The 16,729-nt window shown below is 37.8% G+C and overlaps 2 protein-coding genes across 3 annotated transcripts; one reads left to right on the top strand and one right to left on the bottom strand.

Annotated features, from left to right (window-relative positions):
• The first annotated feature begins 122 nt into the window (after positions 1-122).
• LOC109213083 (aspartic proteinase Asp1-like) lies at positions 123-3,883 on the top strand. Of its 2 annotated transcripts, none has more exons than XM_019376838.1 (9): positions 123-503; positions 1,499-1,637; positions 1,797-2,023; positions 2,245-2,478; positions 2,564-2,702; positions 2,778-2,972; positions 3,056-3,128; positions 3,350-3,434; positions 3,528-3,883. In XM_019376838.1, the coding sequence occupies exons 1-9, from the start codon at positions 322-324 to the stop codon at positions 3,640-3,642; spliced, it is 1,389 nt and encodes a 462-aa protein (XP_019232383.1). In that variant the 5' UTR covers positions 123-321; the 3' UTR covers positions 3,643-3,883. The 2 variants fall into 2 exon arrangements, with proteins under 2 accessions (XP_019232383.1, XP_019232384.1); XM_019376839.1 differs by having other exon boundaries at positions 124-503; positions 1,520-1,637.
• Positions 3,651-16,017, bottom strand: LOC109213077 (kinesin-like protein KIN-7E, chloroplastic). Its single transcript, XM_019376831.1, has 19 exons — positions 15,893-16,017; positions 15,576-15,670; positions 15,272-15,378; positions 15,118-15,222; positions 14,851-14,958; positions 14,610-14,753; positions 13,969-14,151; positions 13,620-13,790; positions 12,649-12,885; positions 11,598-11,738; positions 11,370-11,495; positions 10,328-10,378; positions 10,177-10,224; positions 9,786-10,094; positions 8,972-9,709; positions 7,767-7,856; positions 6,699-6,897; positions 5,249-5,307; positions 3,651-3,897 (listed from the first exon to the last, which is right to left on the bottom strand). Exons 1-17 carry the CDS (start codon positions 16,015-16,017, stop codon positions 6,814-6,816), a joined length of 2,862 nt encoding a protein of 953 aa, XP_019232376.1. The 3' UTR covers positions 3,651-3,897; positions 5,249-5,307; positions 6,699-6,813.
• Positions 16,018-16,729: the final 712 nt, after the last annotated feature.

Raw genomic sequence — 16,729 nt, 5'->3', positions numbered from 1 at the left:
CTTTAAAATTACAATAAATAGTTAATATTAAATAATATCAAGTATAAAATAATATCATTCTTATGGAACACAACTATTTTTTTGGTGGTTTTCGAATTGTGACATATTGACGTTGAAATGATTCAAAATGGTGGACGCTATTTATCAGCAGTAATTTTATCTCAAAAAATTCCGGAACAAATACTGTAGTAACTCTTTCGTTTTCTTTGTCCTTAGCACGAATTGAACTTTTTGTTAAACTTTTCGAGATCAAGAAAGTAGACCTTTTTCTAGATTTGCTTAAACTCTTTTTGGATTTTAGTCCACTGTCCAAAAATCACCATGAAAGGTAAATGGAAAGCACCATTTTGCATGCTGTTGGTGTTGTACTCTCTGTTTCTATCCGCTTTGTTTCAGAGCTGCTACTCTGCCTTTCATCTGCCTCGTCCCATATGGAAGAAGCAGCTGCTTAAATCTGGTTCCTCTGTTGTTTTCCCTCTCGCTGGAAACGTATATCCTAAAGGGTATTCACTTCTTTCTTATGTATTTGGAATCTTGATTGTCAATGAGCCTTTTAAAGTTTTTTTACTTTGTTAAAGTTCACCAATTCTTGAAGGGTTTTCTTGGATCATTTTTTTCTTAAGAATTTGTGTATGTGTGGTGTAATTAGTACTGTGTTTGGTGATAAATAGTCAATCTGTTGATAGTTGATACTTACTATGTTCTGTGATAATATAAGGAGTATTGGCTGGTCAATCATACTTATATTGTTTGCTCATTGGGAAGAAATTGAAGAATAGTTTGAAGAAAAAAGGGGGAAATATATGAGAATTGGGGCCAATACAGTGAAAAGAAGGGATTTCTGATCTCAGACAGATGATCAGGCACAAATTCCTACTTTCTACTTTATAAGGGCAATAGAGTTCCTTCTGAATCTTAGCTTTATGCTAGATATTAAATAAAAGTACAAGCGCTGAAGGGAAAGTTGTGATTGATTTGAAGCTTCCAGGAGTTCTAAGTGATGGCAATTTGATGTGTTTACACGACCTAGTATTCATAAGGGGAGCCTTAGAGCAACGGTAAAGTTGCCTCCGTGTGACCTATAGGTCACAGGTTCGAGCCGCGGAAGCAGCCACTAATTCTTGCATTAGGGTAGGCTGTGTACGTCACACCCCTTGGGTACGGCCCTTCCCCGGACCCTGCGTGAACGCGGGATGCCTTGTGCACCGGGCTGCCCTTTACATAACCAAGTATTCAAAATTTACCATGGGAAACCAAGCTTCAAATCCAAATAGAGTCCAAAAAAAGAAGGGAAAAGGCTAAGTTGGGAGATAGTAGGTTTCCGGTGGATTGGGCAAGGTGCACATAAGTTAGCCTAAACACCACGTTTATTAAAAGACCAAAAGAATTAGCAAAAACACTGAGATTATCTGTAAGTTTCAAGATCTGACATTCATATTTTTTCTTCTGTCTGAAATTCTGAAATAGACATATTTCCTGTACTTTCTTGTAAATCCAGGTGTGGTCTCTTTAAGTGCAGGTATTATCAGGTGACACTTGAGGTTGGCCAACCTCCCAAACCTTACTCTCTTGATATAGACACTGGTAGTGACCTAACTTGGCTGCAGTGTGATGCACCTTGTGCGAAATGCACCCCGGTATATTACTGCCTTTTCCTTGTCTGTAACTTAAATCTTTGAAGTAATGAAAGACCATTAATTCATCTGATATTTGTATGCCATTATATTAATGCACGTTCAACCCTAAAGCATTAGCCTATTTTGTCTTAACATCTGCATGAATATGCACCATCGCAGGCCCCTCACAGTCTTTATAAACCAAATAAAAATGTTGTCACGTGTAAGGATCCTTTATGCACGTCCCTTCACTGGCCTGAGAACCATCCTTGTCATGGCACGGATGAGCAATGTGATTATGAGGTTGCATATGCAGATCGTGGTTCATCCTTGGGAGTGCTGGTCAAAGACACATTTCCACTGCGATTCACCAACGGTAGCATTGTTGTGCCTCATCTAGTATTTGGGTGAGAAACATTTAGTGTACCTTTAGTTGACCTTAAAAATTCTTAACTCTCGATCCTTTCTGTTTCTTTCACTCATATTCTTTTGTTAAATGTGTGATGCTTCTAATTTGTGAGCTCCTGAATTGAGTCATCTTACATACTTTTTGACACCAAGTTGTTTTTTATTGATGAAATTGTTTGCTTTGCCAAAAGAGAAAAATTAATTGAGTCGTCTTCTGCAGTTGTGGTTACAGTCAAGAAGTTCCAGCTTCTACTCATCCACCTTTTACCGATGGAATTCTTGGTCTGGGCAATGGAAAATCAAGCATTGTATCACAATTGAGTGGCTTGGGTCTTATCCGAAATGTAGTGGGTCACTGTTTAAGTGGGCAAGGTGGAGGGTTTCTTTTCTTTGGTGATGATGTTCTTCCCTCATCTGGAATTGCTTGGACACCAATCGTGCAAACATCTTCCGAGTATGTCCTCTGCTATGTTATCGGGATTTTATATGGAGCATTTGAACTTTCTGAGCAAGATGTTGATGTATTACTATGATTTCAGAAAGCATTTCTCTTTGGGACCAGCAGAGCTCTTTTTTGATGGACAGGCCACAGGAGTGAAGGGTTTTCCTGTAATTTTTGACAGTGGAAGTACCTTCAGTTACTTTGGTTCTGAAGCTTACGATATTTTGGTATCTTCGGTAAGATGTGGAAGTAATTTTATATTCCGAAATGCTTGACTTTCTGTCTGTGCACTTACAATAATCTATCTTCAGATAAAGAAAAACATAAATGCAAAGCAGCTGACTGATGCAGTGGATGATAAAAGCCTTCCTGTGTGCTGGAATGGTTCCAAATCCTTCAAATCTGTTAATGATGCCACGAGCTACTTCAAGCCATTAACACTGAGTTTTATGAAAGCTAAGAATGTTGAGCTTCAACTTCAGCCAGAGGCCTATCTTATACTAACGGTATGCACCTTTTCAACTGCTCCATAGGCTTTATATTATGTCTGGACGATATCAATAACTGATTTCTGCTCTTATTCTCTCAGGTGCATGGTAATGTATGCTTGGGCATATTGAATGGTACAGAAGTTGGATTAGGAAACTATAATGTGATTGGAGGTACAAAATCCCCTAGAGATAGTGTCCTGTTAAAAGAATCCACACTTACTTGCAAGGTTGTGTTTTAACATTTAGAAATAACGATGGAATAGTATTCACAAAATGAAGAGAAAATGTAGTTCTTTATCTGCATAAATACTTGGGGGAAACTAGATTTTGATAAGAGTTAGTATCCAGTTCTTTGTGCATTTAATGTCTTTCTGATTTTTTTTCATCTACAGATATTTCTCTACTGGACAAAATGGTGATATACGATAATGAGAAACAACAAGTTGGATGGCTTCCAGCAAACTGCAATAGGCTACCGTATTCCCCAAAACCTTTATTTACATTTTCTTGCTTCTCACATAACTTGGATAGTGTATTCCTCACCAGAAAACATTTTCGTTTCATGAACAGCATCAGTCGTGATTATGGGGAAGATTATTATGATGCATACCCTACCAACATGGGCATATTCGGACAGACTTGTCCTGCAAAGTTTGATTCTTCGAAGCAGCAGGCAAGAAAATAAGGTGACAATGTGAGAAGCTAATGTGGGCTTCGAGCCATTTTCTGTACATGTTGTAGAGTAACAAATATAATTGGTCAATCATTGGGAGTACAAATGTTTTACTGAAATGTTCCCTATGACCTACACTAGTCAACGAATCCTCTCCTGGTTTTGCGTCTTTCAGTTAACTATACACTTTGGTCCCCCATTGTGATTGCTGGTTGTATGAAGTTTTGGCAATAACAATGAGTTGACCAGTTGACACTTGGCTTATACCTGCGAGAAATGGAAACTAAATATTAGATGGACACTGCAAACAATTTCTTGAAGGCTACATTAAGATATAATAAGATGAAATTGTAAACTCAAATGAGTTCAAGTGGCAGTTTGGACATTTAATGATGAAATCACAAAGGAGTAAGGCATTAGTGCTGAATCGCAGAATTCATCTGGGAAAGAAAAGAAACATAGAAAAAGATAACTTTACTTTGTTGAAATCCCAGCTAAATCACGACCTCTATTGCCGACAACCAATCGTGTCTTTGGCGGGCTAAATGAATTGCTCGAGTCAAGAGGCAAAATATGATTAAGTGGGTTCAGAACTAGAGGTTACTTTCTGATGAGCATCAAACTTCAAATTTTATTTTAATATTTCCTCGCCGGAAATAAAACATAATGTAACGGAAGAGATTTACGTTTAAGGGAGTGGGACACGTTTCTGAACAACCCAGCATTTGGCAATGAACATAATTTTTTGCCAGACGAAGGGCTATAGACGGTATACTGGAAATATAAGCTGGGGCTTTCATGATATTGCTGTACTTTCAGTGTTTTCTAGAATATGATTTCTGCAGACCTTGTCTGCGTTATGATTTCTCAAGGCCATCCCAGACTAATGCTTTTGGTCGATTCTTTACGAGCTGTCATATAGAGGTTTACGAAGATGGGCTTTTGAACAAACAGAAATGAACTTCAGTTCTTAAAATCTCCTAGCAGGCTCTTTTCTTATCTGTGTTTTGGTTTCTCAGAACATCCCAAAATCTAACGCTTTCAGTATTTTATTTACGAGCTGTCATGTAGAGGTATTCTATTGTGTGGTAACAAGAGCCTCATGCACTAATTGACAATATTAACCTAATTACACCGAAGAAGAAAAACTGATAACATGATTATAGAAGTGGTGCAATACTATACTGATACACATACAGCAAAGCAATTCATCTATCCATCCTGGAAATGAAATTTTTTTCATCTAAGCAAAAAGTCAGTTTGTTGTGGCACAGTGACAAAAGGGAAACAATCAGCATTTAATTTATTTCTGCCATTCAACCAAGAAACATCAGGGTTTGATTACATCTCATTTTGCTAAGTGTATGAGATTGGAGACCCGCCTTAGCTAAACACATTTAAGGATTATGTTAACAGAGAAAATCGAGAAAGAAACCAAACTTCACTGAATAAAAATGCAAGTCAATTTCGTGAATGGAAGGTTTTAAATCATGTCATTATCTTACCGATGCATTTAATCAATTAGTCATAGGGACCGAATAACATATCTATCTCTAGAGAAAACATAATCAGGCCGTTGAAGAATAAAGTCTATTTGCATTAGTTGTGGGAAGCTCACCTTAGATGTCCGGGGGTCAAGGAGCTCCAAGCAAAACGCTACAGAACATCGATTAAGCACTGCATATTCAGAAGAAATAAATGTCAATGTGAGTCCCAAGTGGAGAAAAAAATAGTTTTAAGAGGTTTTTCCAGTTAAAACAAGATATTCTTTTTCAAATACCATCTCTTCCTGATCCAGAGAGAACAACGAGAGGTAAGCCTATGCACTTATGGAAGGACACTTGAATATGCTGAGAAGAAAACACTAATTGTCTCGACAACCTTATAAGAGATACCAACTGATCCACGCCTAATTCCACACACCAATAAAGACCAAGTAGGCATCCTCAATAAAAAATGTAACTAAATTCTCTTACACTGCTCATGGGAGTGCTGAACTTTCCAAGACATTTATAAGTTCACTGGTAATCACAAGACAATTTGATACCCTTATCTGAAGCAGCTGTAGCTTCAATGACTCTGATATCCCGGAAAGATGATGGATCAGCTGGCCAAGTTCTAGAAGGTAATAAATCTAATGAACAGCCGTAGACTTTTGCTCAATGCAACCAGACCCTCATGGAAAGATTAAAAATAAAAGGAACTATGAATTATTGCATTGTATGCACAGCAACAGATTTTTCTAGGCAACAATAACCATAAAGTAGTGACACAGTTGAGTTTTAACCTGTGGTTGGACAGGGAAAAACACATAATCAATGTTTTCTGCATTTCAACAGTCAAGGCTCCAGCTGAAACCATCCTAGAGTAATGAGCGAATCAGCTCCTAGCTACACTGCAAATCTACAAGCCAAGTCTTGGGAAAAGCTCTCCAAGCTGGATTACGAGGACGCCAAAAACTACATTAAGCTTTCAACTGTGAACCTCCTTTTCCATGTAGATCTGTTTATGTGTGCTACAGATGTCAATCTGTTGTTTCACAGGCATGTAGACAGTTCTTCCACTTAGTCAATTATCAAACTTTCAAATATTTGATTTGCTTAGGAGGTTCATATCTAGAGAACCTAGCACTGAGAATACCACAGCAGTGTCCCTTAAATATCTTTAGTTCATTAAATAAAGGCGAAATACATAAACAGCCCCTTTAAGTTGTCCACAACGATCAATTGAACACTTTAACTTGACATTTGACAAGATAGACACTTTTATTTGACACAGGTGTGAGTTACACTCGCTGATGACATGTCAAACTGACCAAATATCGAGTGACACGCGTATTTCTAAAACGAATTATAGTTTATATTAAGAAATAGTTATAATTTTAATAAAAAGGAAGAAAAAGACCCTACTTTTCCACCTCCCAACCAAAACCATCACTTAAGCCACAGTAAAACAACCAAAAAGTCATAAACCACCAAAGAAAAGTTAGCTTCTTCTCCCTTTAACTCCATGAACGCTGCTTTTTTTCACCACTGTAACACAACCAAAAATACAATAAAAGCTCTCACCTTTAACCACTATTTCTCTCAAATGTTCAATTTCTCCTTCCCAAACATTTCCCTCTCTATTGCAGGTGCAACCGCTGCTTTACTCCATGAAAAGTCGTTGTTCGCTTTGCTTCCATTACTGCTCTTCCCAAATCCCGTTGCTGCTCTTCCATTGGTTTGGTTCCTCTATTTGGTTGCATATCAATCTTTCAGCCACCGCCTGTCAAAGATCCCTTCACTATTTTTTTCTTTCTCAAAATTAAATCACAAATCGTCTCAACCCACTTGATTGATATACTTCTACCAGCAAAAAACCATTGTTAAATCCAAATTGTGGTGAAATTCGAAGGTTTTAGATGGATTTTTTTTTTATTTTTCAGATTTGGGGAAGGGAGATTGAAGAAAGTGTTAGTGGTTATGTGGTGGTATAACAGTGGGGGGTTTTTAATTTTTGGATTTGCTTAATAGTGGATAGTGATTATGGTGGTAATGGAAGTTGTGTCTTTAATGTATTTTTTCTGTCATGGAGGGAAAAGATGGGAGTAAGTTTAGGGCAAAGGACGGTTGAAGATGTGGAGGAAAAATTGGAGGAGGAGGTCTAAGAATTATGCTGGGTCCATTTTAATTTAGGGGAAAAAAAAGATAAATCTAATTTTTAAGATTTCCACGCGCTTAGATCTGAGTTTAACACAAAATTTGCCATGTCGGCGTAAGGGGTTTAAGAGAATATACTTCTACCAAGCAGAGGTGTCTATCTGGTCAGATGCCAAGTTAAGGTGTTCAATTGATCGTTGTGAAGGTCATTTATGTATTTCGCCTTAAATAAACCATATATTGAAGAATTACACAGTAAGATTGAATTATCTAGGACTAGTGGTCTTTTTGATAGAACATATATTACTATTGACTCAAAAGCATCATCAGTTCTTCCTGGTAGATAGAATTTTAGATGGACATTCTTGGAAGACGACATGAGCAAAATATACAGTGACAATTGATCTAAAGATACTTAACAGAATCACAACAAAAGTGGAAAAAACATTTTCTGTTTCAGTCAATTAACAAATTTACTGCAGGGAGCGCTCTAACCTTTGCACGACAAATCTTGGTAATGGCCTCAACGTGAAGGCTTTGCAGCTCTTCGAGTGCATTAATATCCAAGCCACCCAAATCGCCACCCTAAATCCAGTAAAATTGTGATTTATCTAGTGATGTCCAAATAAATGCCACATCGATAACATTGTGTCTCAAGTGAAGAGTGCAAAATGCGACAAGCACAAGACTCCTGAGTCTTTAAGCAAGAAGCAATGCTCACAGTTCTTCATAGTAAAGCTCACAATTTAGAGAGAGAAAGTTACCCAACATATTTGCAATTAAAATTATTAATTTCGGCATCCACTAAAGAATAATGACTATAAATCTTAACAACTCAAATCAAACACCATTAAAATGTAGTTGCAACACGCCCACAAAAATATAACCTCAATTGAAAAATTGATAATTACTTTTCAATTTCATAGTTAATTGCTCTGGTAATTCTTCTTAATTAGCTTCAATTGCAAGAGCCAGTTTTTATTTTCCAAACATCAGGCTATAAATCAAGAGTTAGGGATAGTAAATGAATTGGAGCAGACAAGAACAGGAAAAAAACTCATTGATATCAAAAAACAGTAGAAGTAACAAACACTAGAGAAGCTCCCAATCAAAGTTAGCCAAATAATAGTCATTTGATGAAAGTGTTTGTAGTTCACAGAATTAGTTAGTTAGCTACAACGTTCACAGATTAGCTGGTTAGTAGCATTCAAGAAACCACCAACGGATGTGGTGCAGTGGATGGGACTGCTCCTCCCTTAACCAGAGGTCTTGAGTTCGAGCCCTGGGTATGGAAAAATCCTTGGTAGGGAGCGTTTCCCCCCGAATGGGGCCCTACGCGGCGCGAATCCGGATATAGTCGGGCTCCAATGCGGGTAACGGACACCGGGTGGGAAACCCAAAAAAAAAAAAGGAATTCAAGAAATCAGTTAGAATCAGTTATGAAGTTGTCTAACTCCATGATGGATCTCTTTAATCTTTGATTCTCTCTCTCTCTCTCTCTCTCTCTCTCTCTCTCTCTCTCTCTCTCTTTCTCTCCTAAAAAATGGTTAAGGAATTCTTCTTCTTTGGAGTTTTTAGACCTCTGCTCTCCATCCTTTGCTCTACAAACACGTGAGGTAATAGCAAGGTAGTAGCTTCTGGGAAAAAGCATATTATTCAGACACCAACTTAAATAGGCGTGGAAATGGTGAAAAACATACCTTTAATCTTGAAACTAAATCATCTAGTTCCTTGCACCTTTTCCTTTCCTTATGGTAACGATGCTTCAATTGTTCCAATGCATCCGCAGCAGGAATGTTTTCAAATGCTTCACTATTATTAAATGTTTTCTCCAAATGACCAGTGGACAAGGAAATGTCATTTCTTAATTTTGCTTCCAAGATATTAGACACATCAGACCCCTCAAATGAGACAGTCTCAGGAACAGGACCAGATTTCCTCATCTTTGCTACAAGTATCCACATATTGGCAAGCTCATTCTCCAAATCCTCTTCTCGCCTCTTTGCTTCATCAAGTTGTTTTCGTAGTTCACTTTCTATTTTATCTCTCTCATACAATGCAGCAACCAAAGAAGCCTCTCTTTGGTGTCGTGCATTCAGCTCTTGCTCCAACTCATCCACCGATAAAAAATCTTCTGTCTTCCTAACATGTGCATCAGGTCGACCTCCACCATCACCATCTTGCTTCATATCAAATGAAGCAGATCTCCTACAGCAGTTATTTTTGCAAGGGGCATCTTTTTCAGCAGCGAGTTTGGCATTGAGGTAAGAGAGCTTTGTTACCTCTTCAGCTAAGTTTCGGAGCTCAACTGCTGCTGCTGCTGCCAGCTCTTTTGCATAAGAAGCTTCCTCAGCTAGCTTTTGATGGTGAATTTCTAACCCTTCCTTCTCCTCGACAATTTGCTCGTTCTCTTGTTTCAGGGACTCTATCTCAGCAGCCTACAAAAAGAAATACATGAAACATATTATATTTAAAAAAATTGCATCAAAAGCATAAAATTAAAGGAAAGCCTACCTGTGAAAGAAGCTGAGAGTTCAAGAATGCATCAATACTGCATTCATCGGGGACTTCGTGCACAAGTCTTTCATTTGATCTCATAATACTAGTTTGAGTACTTTCATTCGGAGTTCTTTCTTCATATGAACAAACCCCAGCCTCCCTTTCGAGTTTAGCTTCTGTATATTCATCCGAATACACTGCTAGTGTGGCAGCGTCATAATCTGCATCCTGTTGCTGGCACGTAGAACTTTTTTCTGATAATAAGGAATCAAGTTGTTGCCTCAGCAGAAGGATAGTTTCTTGCATCTCAGAATTCTCGGACATCTTCAGGGACCAAATGATTTTCATTAGAGTTCAGAAGAATGTAACATCTGAATAGCAGATCGTAGAAAGACTACAAATTTACCTTCATGTTTAGTTGCTCTTGCAGTACTCTGTTGTCTGCAGATTTAATCTTTCATGATGACAAACTTAGCCGAGTTAGTCCAGCAGCATTTAGTTAGGTAGTTAATATCAAATGTTTGAGGCTAACCCAGCTCAAAAAAACTTGACCATACCTCCAGCTCGAAGGTCTTTTCATTTAGCTGAGCAGCTAGCTTGGACAATGCCTATATTTAAGTAAAGTCAGAATTCAAATTCTATTCTGTGATAAGAAATGACACATGGTAAGAAACTAGTCATGGACTTGGGATGTGTCCTGCAAGCACTAACTGCCCTGCAAGCAACAACGTAGCCTTTGTTCTTCCATCTCTCTTACTCTCCTGTTTGGTCTAGGAGCAGGGCACATTTCAGTGAATAGTGTTCCTCTTTAATTGCCTGCTCGTATCTTTTGATAGGCAAACATTGATCTCACTAAAGAGGTATCAACAGATGTTGGACAATTACAGTCGAAAGGGTACATATAGGATATACAGCAAGATACAGATGATTATAATCACCAAGGCTTGGTGAATTGTTGTAATTACTCAACTATAAGCTACAATTCCCAACAGCATGGACATGAACCTTCAGTGCAGCACAGGATAGCAGAATGTAAGGCCCTGAATACACATAGGCCATTCCAGGTAAATTAGGCAGTCCCATTCCATTAAAATTTTGCATTACTCGGTTTGCCAGGGAGTTATATTAGAGTTCATTAGGGATTTTACTTCCGAGAAACTTCTTTGACCTAGGTTTAGGGTTATGGTCATATTGGAAACTGTAAGATTCTTAAAGAATATGCTACAAGAAGAATATTTGCCAGAGATGGAGGTGAAAAATGACAAGAATGAGCTCAAGAAGATCAAACAAGCCTTCAAAAAAGGATGTTTTTTCCCGTTCAAATTGGGTGTAACAGTGGAACCTTCCCTACTGTGAACCAAACCAACAAATGCAGAAAAAGCAAAAGAATAAAGGTTTTACTGAACTTGGCCCAATTCCAATTGAATCGCATTGGTCATCAATCCATCAAAATGCTATAGGATTATGGACTTCATCAATTTAGGCCCGTTCTAAATTAGGTAGCTGCTTCAGAGGTTCACTAGAAGTATGTATGCTCCTATAAAACTCCAAACTTTTCCAAATAAATTATGTATTAAGCATCACTTTTTTCAAATTCACCTGAGAAATCTCAATATTGAGTGAACCCTGCGGTGTCATTTCTACTGATCCAACCATGCGTTGCTCCAGGCGACGCATCTGAATTTTTTTTTCTCTGATTTCATCCTTTAAGTTTCGCATTTGCTCCTAATCATGAGACAATATACAGGCATGATTACTCATATGCACATTCAATATCCATCATATCTGGGAAAAGATTATAAAGTTCAGCGTCAATAAATGGCTAACCTGAAGCTGCAAGTCCTCAGGATTCTTAACTGATTGATCTGATAGTCGTTTAAGAGAACTAACACATAATGCAACCTCACCAGCTAGCATCTTCACTTGCTCGTGAAGAAGATCCATTTGATCAGTTACAGTGGTCCCAGTCTGCAGAAGAAGATTGAGCATCTTAGCAGAGTTATAAGCAGAAGACAACTATAAAACCATTATCCATGAGATTGCATACAAGGCTGACAGTTTAGCATACATTAACAACCTATAGAGTGCACAAAGAACATGATTTTGGGGGATGTCATGACATACAAAACCTGGAAGCCGATTGTATCTTTCTGTTTCTAAGCCTCTTTAACCTGAAGTGAATTTGATCTTGCATCTTAAAGGCACCAGTAGCACATGCATCAAGTTAATTACTTCCCAAGAAAAAATTAAGCAGTTCTCTAAACAAAGGTTTCCAGCTCTACCTATTTAAAAAGAAACACCTATAACTCCAACTGCTCCAACTGAAGATTGAACATCTGGAAAAAGCATCTGTAACCACGTAATCAACTCTTACAGAAGAATGTAAATGAGTTTGAGGCCTTACCACAGCTAAAACGTCTAATATTTCCTCAAAGTTAATGAAGACACTAAGGAGGACCAGATAACATCCCATTTGTCTTAGCACAACAAGTAAAGAAAACCACGGGTTAACATAAGGTAGCTTTTAAGAACGGGCAAGAATCTTCTTTAAAATTTATTAAAAACTGCTTAATTTTGTATAAATGTAAACTTTTTTAATAGATAAGAGGACAAACTCAGGTTGAAGGAGTGGGTGCAGAGCTGAGAAATTGTTAAAATAACTGCAAGAAACCAGCTGGGTAAAACACATGAATGAATTTACTGGATCGACTACATTTTAGTAAATTACATATTATTGATGAAACAAGGCAAGACATGTCATCTAGTTCCATCAACTACCCAAGACAAACTAAGTTCTACAAAAATAAAAATCCAATCTGCTTTTCTTCATTCTTCATATCAACTAACCAGAAATTAAAACAAAATTAGAAGAACTTACAGGTGGAAGTCGACCTCCAGTAGCTGCACTGAACAAATCACCTGCTTGGGTTCTATCTGGGACAAAGTCTACTGCTGGAGCATCATCCCCTCGCTTATTAACAGATCTTCTCCGCCCTTCCTTCATATCACTGAATGTAACTCTACTTTGCAATGACTTCAACGAGGATGCAGGTGAACCACTTGCAGAGCTTTCATAATCAGCACTTGGTGATGATCCAATCAGATTTTCGGGCTTCTGTAGCATAAACTATGCATTAGTATATTTTTCTAAGAGTCAAATGTCTTCCACTCTCATCATACCAAGACGGTAAATTATTAGTATCTTAGAACAGGTTATTTCTAGAGCAAGGAAATAATCATTATAAGATGGCAGATTTTTAAAAAAAATTAACTTCTGAATACATATCATTGTTGAAGGACAAACACTGAGGATATCAGGATAAAACTTTGATACTTAGGAGACGAATATTATTGTGCTTCTCTTTTCCTTTTTCTTTTGTTTTGTCATTTAGTACTACACAATCTACCTTTTAATTTTGACAATGATGTTTCATTTCATGCTATAACAGATTTATTCTTCCATTTTAAGTCTTGGTATGGGAAGTTCTTCCAATGCATTATCCAACCCGCAAAAGTGAAAGGATGGATTCTTGTATCTCAAAAGTATGCCAACCAGAAAAGATTAATCCACCTGTTGTCCGTCAATATCATATTCTTCTGATATCTAGCTAACATTTCTTAAGAGTTAAATCTTTTGCACCCAACCTTACATATGCCAATTTCTTGCATGCTCAACTTTTCCTTCTTTGTTTACGTAATAGGAAACATTCACATTTTATTTTACCAGCTGGAAATCAGTGATTGAGATTCACTGTTGCTGTAGCATTAGAAATTTATATCGCGCACTAGTGACTTGTCACATTCTGAAAAGGTCTTATATGTAGAGGATTGAGAGATATTAATGTTTACTTTTAACTTGAACCAGCCAAGCATCCCTCTCCTTCTGTTTCTTCTAAAATCTTTGACCAATTCATCAAGGTTTGTGACACCCTCTCTTCCATCGGCTGATAGTTCGGACTCGATGCTTCCAGCATCCTCATCTATCAAGTATTCTCGTTTTCTATCCGGTAAGTAAGCCAGCTGCATGATCAATGAAGATAAACATGTACATCATGATAGAAGTTTTATGAGCATACAGGTGTGTTTAGCAAAATAAAACGCTCTATATATGGTAATATGTCTTTAATGCTTTTGTAACACAAAGTATTATCAGTTCGATTACTAGTCAGCACATTATGTATGAGAAGCTAGCTGTTACCTCATCTTCTCCGAAAGAATGTCTGCGTCTATGGCCAGGCTTTTCATGGATATCAGGTTGCATTGTACTTTTTGTAGAAACTAAGATTAGTTTAGTTAATCTTTGAATCCTTCCCATCAATGCTGCTTTCGCTTGTTCCTCCTCTTCCAATCGTGATTGTAACTTCACCTGCCCAGCCTCTAACTGCATCACATATAGAAAAAATGAAAAATATACACCAGCTAATTAGGCATGTAAAATAAGCCCTAATATCCTGGGAAGCTGCCTCTTTTCTTCTGTGCATATTTTTTTTAAGTGATCACTGCTTTTTGTTTTCTGCATAGTTTCTTGTGTGTATCTGTTTGGGAGTTCATAGTTTCCCAACAGTTTTATACAAAAAAGGTATTTCCTCTGCAAAAAAGGTGTATGCCCTTGCTGCATAATCTAGACCCTATGGAGAGAGAGGAATCAGAGATGTCATTTTTTTTAAAAAGAAAGCAAAAATCTTATTGATGAGCTCCATGAGTTCTCGGTCACAGGAGTCTCTGTTGATACAGACGTGAATCAGTTGGACGAGATTGTTACTAACACCATCTATATACAAAAAGGTTCTCTGGAGCTTCAGATTAACAAGTACACTGGTGTGTATTAATGGGACATACCTGGAGCTTCAGATTAACCAGATCATCTTGACTGGGTCCCACTTTCTGATTTTCCATAATGCCACGCTTCAGAAGATCAAGCTCTTGTTTCAAACAGGATATTTCTCTCTGATACTTTTTGATGAGAGACTTCTCATCTATAATCTGAAATAGTTCAAAACACATGAGGTATAATTGCAATGCAAATGGTTATGTTATAGCAACAGCATTTTGCTCCTTATGCTTCCCCACCAAATCTCACCTTATTCTGTGATGCTTTTATTTCCACATGCTTAGTTCGATGTGCAAATTTCAAGGTGTTGTGCGTCTCCTCTGTGTTGCTGGAGGCTGGTGTTACCGTGCAAATGAGCTTTAGAAAAATCCAAAAGAGTGAATCAGTGCTTAGGTTTTTTTCTTTTGCTGGGGTAAATTGGGAAGAGGGAGTCCATGCAGCTCAAACTCAGAGTTCGGTTCAAAGCACTGTAAGAAGATAATTGACAGCTGGCAAAGCTGATTTACTAAAACTTACAGAAACTAGACCATGTCCACTGAGTGATGACTGCAACAGACGTGTAAGCTTTGAATCTCGATATGGGATATGAGTAGATTTTTCATCTGTTAGTTTAGATATAACCTGCATCATCGAATGTTGATAAATTGATATAAAAATTCCAGCACTATACTCCAAAGGTAACAGCTGAAACAATTAATTTGTGCATTCTAAAGAAGAATTCGGAAGGGGTTGTTGCCACGTGACCAGGAGGCCACGGGTTCGAGCTGTGGAAATAGCCTCTTGCAGAAATGCAGGGTAAGGCTGCGTACAACAGACCCTTGTGGTCCGGCCCTTCCCCGGACCCCCGCATAGCGGGAGCTTAGTGCACCGGGCTGCCTTTTTTATTCTAAAGAAGAATTCAGTGTTCAATCTGGGGGAAACGAAAGGGACTGTTGATTCAGGAATAGTTTTAACCCAGTGTTGTTAAAAGCGACCGCTTCCTCGCTTAAAGCGAGAAGCGATGCGAAGCGGACCATCTGGCGCTTCTCTGATCTGAAGTGTATCAGGTATACTAAAGCGATCGCTTCCCCTGAAAAAGCGAGAAGCGAGGAAGCGAACAAAGCGACAGAAGAGAGCGCTTCTCTTTATAACTGGGCTGCCAACGTTAATTTAATTAAAAAGGCTCTCTTTTTTTAAAGGGAGAATTACATCCCTTGTCACTTGGTCCAACAACCCATCAGAAAATGGCCCATGTTTGAAGCCCTTACCCTATGTAGCCCAGGTTGTACATAACCTGAAAATTACTTTTCACCAGTTAGCCCCTTTTTTCTTCGTCCCCTCGTTTTTCTTCGTTCCAGTTACATCCCTTGTCACTCCCCTTTTTTCTTCGTTCCAGTTAGCCCACCCCTTATTTCTCTGTTCCCCTTTCTTCTTCATTCCCCTTTTTTCTTCATTCTTCTTCTCTTTCCCAAGTCAGCCTTTGCACCACAAAATTTCTCTACTATTGTTAGTCTCCTTCAATTCTTTTCCGGATTCCAATGGTTAATTAAGGATTTGAAAAATAAAAGTCACCATTACAGGTGGTTCAAAGATTCGATTTCAGAAATTGAGTTTTTCGATTTGTTAGTTGTTTGGAATGGGTGTTGTCTCAATTGACTGGAATCATCAAGATGAGTTCAAAACGTAAATTTCAAGTGATTTGAAGTAGATTTATGCTATATTTGAGTTAAATTTTGTCACACCCCTTTTCTACCCCCAAAAAGAAGATATGTTATGGATTGTTGTGGGTTAAAGAGTTTTGTCAATTAAAGTGATAATTTTGAAATAGGGATTATTTATTGTTCAGAGTCGCCACTTGGAATTGATTTTTTGGGTGTTCCAAGTCACCTTTTATTTGAATCCCTATTCAAAGGTAAGATTTGACACTTTTATATCGGTCTGCGAAAATAAAGTTCGGGTAAGGAATTCTGTTGACCGGGGAGAAGGTGTAAGGCATTCTCCTGGTCCCGTAGTTCTAGAACGGTCGCTTTATTGACTTAAAACTTAGGCTTAAATTAATTTTGGTATAAACTATGATTTATTGTAATTTCTATGTTTTACCTTATCCGTTTTTATTTCTTTGTATTATTTGGTAATTATTAAAGTAAAA

Source organism: Nicotiana attenuata, unplaced genomic scaffold (assembly GCF_001879085.1).
Source record: "Nicotiana attenuata strain UT unplaced genomic scaffold, NIATTr2, whole genome shotgun sequence".
Lineage (NCBI taxonomy): Eukaryota > Viridiplantae > Streptophyta > Magnoliopsida > Solanales > Solanaceae > Nicotiana > Nicotiana attenuata.
The sequence above is the reverse complement of the archived record's forward strand: the minus strand, read 5'-3'. Positions and strand labels throughout refer to the sequence as shown.

What these genes read in the sequence shown, in the direction of transcription:
- LOC109213083 (XM_019376838.1), top strand. Translation starts at nt 322, where the DNA reads ATGAAAGGTAAATGGAAAGCACCATTTTGCATGCTGTTGGTGTTGTAC. An exon ending in CTTGTGCGAAATGCACCCCG is followed by an intron (nt 1,638 to 1,796) that starts GTATATTACTGC and finishes GCACCATCGCAG; the next exon opens with GCCCCTCACAGTCTTTATAA. An exon ending in AAACTATAATGTGATTGGAG is followed by an intron (nt 3,129 to 3,349) that starts GTACAAAATCCC and finishes TTTCATCTACAG; the next exon opens with ATATTTCTCTACTGGACAAA.
- LOC109213077 (XM_019376831.1), bottom strand. Translation starts at nt 16,017, where the DNA reads ATGAAGAAGAAAGGGGAACAGAGAAATAAGGGGTGGGCTAACTGGAAC. An exon ending in GTGGACATGGTCTAGTTTCT is followed by an intron (nt 14,959 to 15,117) that starts GTAAGTTTTAGT and finishes ATTTTTCTAAAG; the next exon opens with CTCATTTGCACGGTAACACC. An exon ending in CTGAGGACTTGCAGCTTCAG is followed by an intron (nt 11,496 to 11,597) that starts GTTAGCCATTTA and finishes TCTCATGATTAG; the next exon opens with GAGCAAATGCGAAACTTAAA.